At 33.4% G+C, this 8,590-nt stretch overlaps 1 protein-coding gene across 1 annotated transcript; it reads left to right on the top strand.

Annotated features, from left to right (window-relative positions):
• Positions 7,007-8,590, top strand: LOC104718907 (proteasome subunit alpha type-4-A-like). Its single transcript, XM_010436728.2, has 2 exons — positions 7,007-7,106; positions 7,635-8,590. Exon 2 carries the CDS (start codon positions 7,646-7,648, stop codon positions 8,396-8,398), a length of 753 nt encoding a protein of 250 aa, XP_010435030.1. The 5' UTR covers positions 7,007-7,106; positions 7,635-7,645; the 3' UTR covers positions 8,399-8,590.

Genomic DNA, 8,590 nt, shown 5'->3' with positions numbered 1-8,590 from the left:
TACGCAGTGGTCATTACTCAACGTGTACATGTGGTGTGTGTCGTCCTTGAGGACCTTGACCCATACTAAGTCAGTCAAATCGACATATAATGTATATATAAATTTGGGTAATCCAGTGTATGTATAAAACTATATATTATAGATACGTCAGTGCAAAAAAAAGTTTATATAGATAATAGAAAACAACCAGAGATATGGTCCTGCCTCGTTTAAAGATATTTTCTTCTTCTTTTTTTTGTGCGCAACATCTCGTTTTAAAAATCCAAGCGTAAATAACAAAGAGTTGTGTCACATTGACCGTGGTGATATCTTTGATCACCGTCAGTATAATTATATATCCAGTATCCTTGCGCTATCGTAACAAAATATCGGAAACATTTGTTAAGACAGTATAAGGGTTTGATAATTGGCAATCGCAGTGGTAAGATGAATATTGTTTTTCTTGACATATATATATATATATATATATATATATATTTTAAAATTAACAATAATAAAAATAAAATTTGAAGATTAGTAGCCTAAAAAGTTGTTTATAAAAGTAGTTTCCTACGTTAACGATTTAGAAAAACGAATTAAACAAATAGTTTTTACATTGGAGGTCCGATGAATATTTTTTTTTTTTGACATATTTTTTTTTTTATTTCTTCTAAATACATAGTGTGTGCGATTGTTAAAACTTTTTTTTTAATTCTTGCTTGTTTTAGTTTACAGCTGTGATATGCTCATGAGACCATATAAGAAGATTATTGAGTTTTGTTCAACACGAACGAAGTTAAAGATCAACTCTTCCATCTAAACTACTATTTGGGATACATTCATTTTGCCAAAAGAGGTTAATCTAGTTGTTCACTTGAAGACTTTTAGGTCCAATTGTTTTAGGAGCTTCCAGAATTATGTATGGCAACCAGAAGTTGTTTTCTACTAAGTCCAAGATGAAAAAATGATACAACCCATGTTGTTTCTCATCAGCAAATTGGATCAAGAAGTAAAAGAGCTAAGAAGCTAAGGAATGCACTTAATGGTCTAATTCAAGAGCTTATGCCCAAAGAGAGTATGTGAAATTCTACTGGGGATGATGTCTATCAAGTCCATCGCACTTTGAGCCTAATTCAAGTCCAAGAAAATCCAAAATAATCACTTTATTTTGTAGTCAAAGAAGAGTGACGAAAATAGAGATACATGAACCTAGAGTCACTTTGGAGGAAGGGATACATGCACAAGAATAGGGTCTTCAATCAACTATCTATCTTAATTGTTCTTTTTAGTTCAAGACTAGTTAATACTTGACTTTGTTACCAAGTTTTCTTTCCTATATAAACTCATGTAAGAGTATTGAAATAATCAATACAACTTTTTATCAAAACCTTTTCTTTGAGAGTGATACTCTTCTGTTCTTTGTGAACAAAACCGATTGCTTGGTGTGATTCCAACAATCAAAACCGACTACTTGGTGTGATTCCAATAGTCAAAACCCTGATCTCCTTGGTGTGAGGCTGAGAAATCCAATCCTTTTGGTGCGAAGCTGAAAATATCAAATCGGTATATCAAGAGTCTTTCCGCAACTCTTGTGCAACCATTCAATCCACCATCCTTATTCTTAAGGCTTCATTGTCTTTTGATTAAGGTGTCTCTATCTTCCAACTCAAAGGTGCCGATTCCTTGGGAGAATCATATCAAGTTGTATCATCATCAATAGTTTTATGGTTTTAGAAATAAAAAATTGCTTTTCTATATGGTATTGATACTAGATACTTATTTTTATTTATTTACTATCAATTTTTATGTAAATTGTAAAGGTAATCAAATGGATATTCTCTTTATTGTGTATTTCTGTATTTTGCGTTAGAATTACTATCTACAAATTACAAAGAGACTTTAATTAAATTTTCACATGCATAGTTATATAGTTTCATAAACGACAGAATATTATAAAATACATAAACGAAAAACAAAGAGTATGTAATCTTGTAATGTACAAGGAACTTCAGTTATCGTTATTCTTTGCAATTATTCTTCATTTCCACGTAGCAGTCTTCGAATTTTTTTTTTTTTTTTTTGCTAAGAATGTAAATATTCATTTCACAATGAAAATGTAGGTTACACAATTAAGGGTAACCAATTTATGGTCCCATGCCAAAAAAAGAATAAAAAACATGGAAGCATACAACATTCTTGAACCGAATCATCAATTCTCGTTAAAGAAGACGATTTGGAACAAGATAAGAAGAATCCCTATAGTGAGCTAGAAAAAGAATCAACAAGAAAACAGAACAATAAAGATCACGAGTCACCCATAAAGCAAGATGGTAGTCCTTTCACCGGTAATCCGAGCTTAGCAAGGAGCTGCGGAATTGCCAAGCTTAATGTGTTAGGCAATGCTCACTCACTCTAGCGAGTCCCTCTAGGAGTCGGTAGCTCAGAGCCTGGCAACATCTTAACCACAAAGAGCCATACTAACACCACCAAGTGCTTAGGGCAAAAACAGACACTTCAAGTAAAGTCATCAAGGCTTCCCACTAAAACACTAATCTGCTGCGGCTGAGCTAAAGGCTTGGGCAAAAGTGACACGAGGGGCAGTAAACTCAAACGCAACATCAAGGATACAAGTGCGACATGCCATGGATTTGCACGGAAATGGTATGGGCAGCGACGTTGGGCAGACCCAAACCCATTGTCAAGCGTAGCCCTCATCTCCATCCTAGACGAAACTCACAAAATCCTACAAGAGCAAGACAAGTCTCGGACGAACACCAGTCCACCTTTTCTGATAAACACCTTTGGCTTGGGAGTTGATGTTAGGTAGCTTGCAAGTAGTTAGAGAAGCCGAATCTAACAACAAACCACAACACAAGACTACCATTTGATGACCAAACGCCCCCGGTATAAACAAAAAGGAAAATCAGAGTCACTGGTGGCTGACGCCTCAGCACTAAAATCCACACCTAAAACAACAACACCCAAGACAGAGACTCCGAGCATACCAAAGTACGCAATGAGCCAGGGAAACAAACGACATCTAATCACGGGGCGGGAGAGAAGGTGAACGGAGTGAAGACATAAGGCAAACACGGAGAGGAAGATAGCGCTAATCTCTTACGCCACCACGAGAGGAGAGCCGCCGCATGCCGGAGAAGCTACCGTTGTAATACGAAGCAACTACCCACCACTTGCCTCTGAAGAATCTTACCGCTGCTTGAAACTGGACAAGCAGAAGCTCCATCGCTAATGGAGCTTAAGAAGAACCGCCGAGAAACACCTTAAGGAGCCTCACACAAACTCAGATTGCCGTCCTCAAACAAACCGAAGGGGGTGAAAGCACCGGGAGGGAGTAATCGCCAAGATTCACAGAAGATTCGAGACAAGCTGAGGCCAATTCTCCACAAATCGGAGCCATCGTTAAAATCGCCATCAAACTCTGAAACCTAATCTCATCAGATCGCCTACCGGAAAAAAGTCAGCTGTATATTACAGTCCTTCTAAAATTGGGTATTTTTTTTTTATGTTACATGTTTTTTTTGTTTATGACTTTAATGGTTTTGGTTTTCTTAAATGGTTTGGTTTGAATTTTTTCAAAAATCCATTTTTTAATCCTTTGAGATAAAAATAGATTCCTAAATATAGGAAATAAAGATTAATTTCTAAGAGTATTTAGTAATTTTCTTACAAAATTCAAAACTCCACTTCAATGGTTTTGTGAAGTTTTCTTCTAAGATTTTTTTTTTTAAATTTTCTGTTTATTTTAATATTTTACTATTCAAAATCCAAAAACCAAAAGCTAAAATCTAAAATTAATAAATAAAATGTATAACCAGAAACCACTTTTTTGAATATTTATCGGATTTTATGTCATATAATATGCTAATTAATTAATATTTAACGAGAAGTCTTTGTTTGCAAAGTTTTTTGGCATGTGAATCAGCAAACGACTCTCTCAAAATAAATAATTCTTTAATCATTCAATCACATATAAACTTAATTATTGCATCTCCGACGTGACAAAATATCAAGTTTGAAACCTTTTTTAAAAAATGTGCGCACAGATTACACTTTTTAGGCTCAGATTGGAAGACACTTTAAACATTTTATAATTAATTTAAAGTCTTAAAAATCTAAATTTTGTCAATCAGACCTTTATTTCTTTATTATTTTTGACAGCCTTTAAAGTATAACTATCCCCTTTTATAGTTTGTACCTACAAATATTAAAAGTCATAAATTTGAGATTTTTTTAGCTGTAGAAAATAAATAATAATAAAAATGTAGTTATTTTTTCTTTTTCTTATTTTCAATGATGATTGAAACTTTCTTTTTCAATCTATGTATAATTTATCACAAATATATTTTGATTCATTAAAAATATATTTTTTTATTCCTGTTATTTTGAGATACATTTTTCATAGTTATTTTTACATCAACAACCATTATATCCCATAATCAATTATGTCATATTTTTTTATATTTATGAACAACATACAATAAAAATATCAGTCAGTGTTAAATTTTTAACAATTAAAGTTTTTATATCAAAAATTTTAACAGTTAAATTTTTTACAGTTACAGCCGTTTCCAATCAGAACCTTAATAATCTAGTGTGGCAAGCACCTGAGCAGCTTCGTAAAAAAAAAAAACTTATGCAAGCGACGTAGTTTGGTTAGGTTATATGATGTTTTACGTTATTACTAGAAAACATGCCTTGGAACGTGTTAGTGAACGTGATGGCACCATATTGGTGAACAGAACAATCAATTTCTAGTACAACATGTCAAAGCTTCAAACTTTGTATTTGGTTTACTGAACCCGATGTGTATGTAGTTCATAACAAACAATCTAACCTTATCTAACGGTTGTTAATTTAGTCAACAAACCTTAATTCTAATATGTGTAAATGATTCATAATTTACCAATAAACTATTTCTTATATGTCTAATGATTCATAATTTAATCAACAAACATGATTTCTAGTGCTATTGCAACTAATGTTATTTTCTATCCATGTTTTGAGATTCTGGTAAGAGGTTCTTTGTAGAGATATTAATAATAACCATATTGAGTAGGCTAATAAGATTATTTGGACCAACCTAAAAAGAGATCACAAGACATTGAAGGTGTGAGAAGTTGGGATACGAAACTAGATAAATAATATTTTTAGGTGAAATTTATGTAAGATTTATATATATAATGTATATTATAGGCCTTTTTTATAAAATTAATATTTCTGTGGATCTTATTATTTATATTTTTATACTAGTGGACTTTAACTTAGACTAGTTACAATGATCTATTGTAAACTATATTACAACTGTTCAAAAAAAAAATTTCCACTACAATGGTTTGTGGTAAGGAAGAAGATAAATGTGACAAGTGTTGTATTTTAATTGGGTGCTTTGATTTTTATGTTTTTTTTCATCTCAATTATATAACTTCAATTATTTCATAAGATTTCTAAATAAATATATCAAAATTTATAACTTTGATCAAAAATCAAATAATTAGTCAAATTTTTTAAACTTACCATATCAGCTCTATGCGGTAGTCTTTGAGTTCTTCCATGCATCAAGAAGGAGCATGATGAGCAGTTCTTCCTTGATCACCCATCTCTACACTCAATCACTCTCTCTTTTCTTTCTAGCAAACGATATGAACCCTGAAATCGATATTAAATCCCCCAATTGTAAGACGAAGTCGTTTTGTTTCAGAGCTCAACACATGCCAAAATGACAAAACGACGTTGTTTTGTCAAGCCGAAGTGCCACGTCAAAGCTGACTAATCAACCATTAATCTTTTGCTTAACACCGTTTGGACGGACGTCGAAATAGAAAAATTTGATGGAGTTTAGATAGAATATTTGAATTAATTTTGAGTTGGGGCTGTAATTTGCAGGGTATCAAAGTTGAGATATGAAAAAGCTAACGAGAAATTGTTGGGGTATATTTTCGCCGTTTTCCCGAGAGTAGAAATTATATGGGTGTTAAATAATGATGTGGAAGATAAATAAGATGATGTAGAGTGTTAAAAGAGAAAAAGTGGGTGTTGTAAATAAGTAACCATTGTAGATAGTCTTAACAAAAGGGATCCATAGTAGATGATTAAATAATATAACAATTGGTTTAAATTTTGATTATTTTACTTGTTTTGTGTGTACAAAAGTAAAGTAAAAACAAAGATGATGGAACTATTTGTTTTAGATTATGAGGTTTTAGTATAACTTTTTATCTATATGTTTTTATAGATATGTGAATTTTCATTAAAATGAGAAATCGATTTACGAAAGAGTTTTAATATTTTAGAATCAACTAATGTTGTAATTTTCAAGTGAGCAGAGGTAAAAACAAAAATCTTTACATAATAATAGAAACACTATTTTTTCCTTTTTACTTGGAGTTGGAACATCCTAAATTGTCCGACTGATTTGACTGTCTTGCCTGATATGTCACACTTTCATTTACCCCTCCTCTTTTACCGTTTAATTATAAAAGCTGCATTAATGATTTTGTTAGTTTGCCAAAACGCGTGAGTTTCTAATAGGAGCATAATTTAGAAGATCAGTTTACGAATTTTCGAAATTGAGTTAACATAAAATTTTATGCGATAACTTTTCATAATTTATTAGAAGTTTGTTTTTTTTTTTCGTCTATAAGTTTGTTGTTTAAATAGTTAAATCTAAATAACATTTGGATACAACTACTTTATATCTTATGAGAGAGTAGATAGATATCCTTATAATAAGAAAGGTATACTTGTTTTTTTTTTTTTTAATTAAGTTTGAATGGGATATATTAATTTTTTTTTTTTTTTGAGGAGACAAAATTTTTCTTAAGAATTATATCGGGCTATAAAAATAGAACATAAATCAATCAAAACTTTTATAAATCGAACTAATAATTATAAGAATTCTGAGCCGTACCCTTTGAAACGAGACTTTGGGCTTTTTGACCCATTTTCAGTTAGGCCCATTTGTTTTTCTTTTCTTCTTCTCTTCGTTTCCCTTGATTTTTCTTGGAAAACAACAAGTTCACAAGTTTCGTTTAATCAAAAGCACCAAAAAGTTCTTCAGCGAAATCAAAGAATCGAGAACCCAGAAGAAGAGGATTCAAATAGTTCAGGTAATTTTCTACTCACTTTTATTTCAACGATTTCGTTTCCTTCCTACTGGTTTTTGCTCGTAGCATCTTCGAAAACCGATTTCGTTTTCACTTGTGGGATCTGTGTTTCCCTTTACTCAGGACTGCTTGCTGTAAAATCTGAGTGATTTGCTCGATTCTCTTTGATTAGATGCGTAGATAAACCCTAGCTTGACGCGATTCTTTGGTACAATGTAATTCTGTGTTTGCTATGTATTTGGTGCGTGATTCTTACTGTTATCGTCTTCTTTAACCTCTGATACTACTAGTGTCATATTAACTATGAAATTGTTTTCTTGTTCACGAGATGTTCAAATGCAGCTGATTTTTTCTCTGCTTTCATTTTTCCCCCAATTTTTATTTTTCTAAGAATGTCAATTGCACAGAACAATGACTTATGATCTGTTTTAATGTTCTTCAGTTTTCTTTGGAAGCCTGCCCCTTAGTCGTAGAATGAAATAGAGATAGAAACTTTTGCTGATATAGTTTCGTTGGTGGGTTTGTGTGCAGCTGTTTCAACAATGTCTAGGAGGTATGATAGTCGCACTACAATTTTCTCACCGGAAGGTCGTCTGTACCAAGTGGAATACGCTATGGAAGCTATTGGCAATGCTGGTTCTGCAATTGGAATCTTGGCTAAAGATGGAGTTGTGTTGGTTGGTGAGAAGAAAGTTACTTCTAAACTTCTTCAGACCTCTACATCCACTGAAAAAATGTACAAGATCGATGACCATGTGGCTTGTGCAGTGGCTGGTATAATGTCTGATGCCAACATTCTGATTAATACCGCTAGAGTCCAAGCTCAGCGTTACACTTTTATGTACCAAGAGCCAATGCCGGTTGAGCAGCTGGTTCAGTCTCTATGTGACACCAAACAAGGATACACACAATTTGGTGGTCTCCGCCCATTTGGAGTTTCTTTTCTTTTCGCTGGCTGGGACAAGAACCATGGGTTTCAACTGTATATGAGTGACCCAAGTGGAAACTATGGTGGATGGAAAGCTGCAGCCGTTGGAGCAAACCATCAAGCGGCTCAGTCTATTCTTAAGCAAGACTACAAGGATGATGCGACGAGAGAAGAGGTGGTTCAGCTTGCTATCAAGGTTTTGAGCAAGACGATGGACAGCACAAGCTTAACAGCTGAGAAACTCGAGCTTGCTGAGGTGTATCTGACTCCATCAGGAAGTGTTAAGTACCATATTCTTTCGTCTGACTCGCTCACTAAGCTCTTGGTTAAGCATGGTGTGACGCAACCAGCTGCAGAAACTTCCTGAGCTTGTAACACCGTGCATAGTTTGGTTTCCAATATTATGTGTTGTAGTTCTCCATTTTCCTTCTTTTACTTTGGATTTAAAGATATCGCATCAGAAACAGTTACCACTCTGGTTATGACATGATACATGTGATTGATGATCTGTTTCGTTAGGGGTTATGTTGTTATGAATGGAATTCTGAAACTTTTTATT

Source organism: Camelina sativa, chromosome 10 (genome assembly GCF_000633955.1).
Source record: "Camelina sativa cultivar DH55 chromosome 10, Cs, whole genome shotgun sequence".
NCBI classification, from domain to species: Eukaryota; Viridiplantae; Streptophyta; class Magnoliopsida; order Brassicales; family Brassicaceae; genus Camelina; species Camelina sativa.
This window is presented reverse-complemented; position numbering and strand designations above follow the sequence as displayed.

Bases quoted from the DNA above. Each gene is read 5' to 3' on its own strand.
- LOC104718907 (XM_010436728.2), top strand. From the start codon at position 7,646: ATGTCTAGGAGGTATGATAGTCGCACTACAATTTTCTCACCGGAAGGT.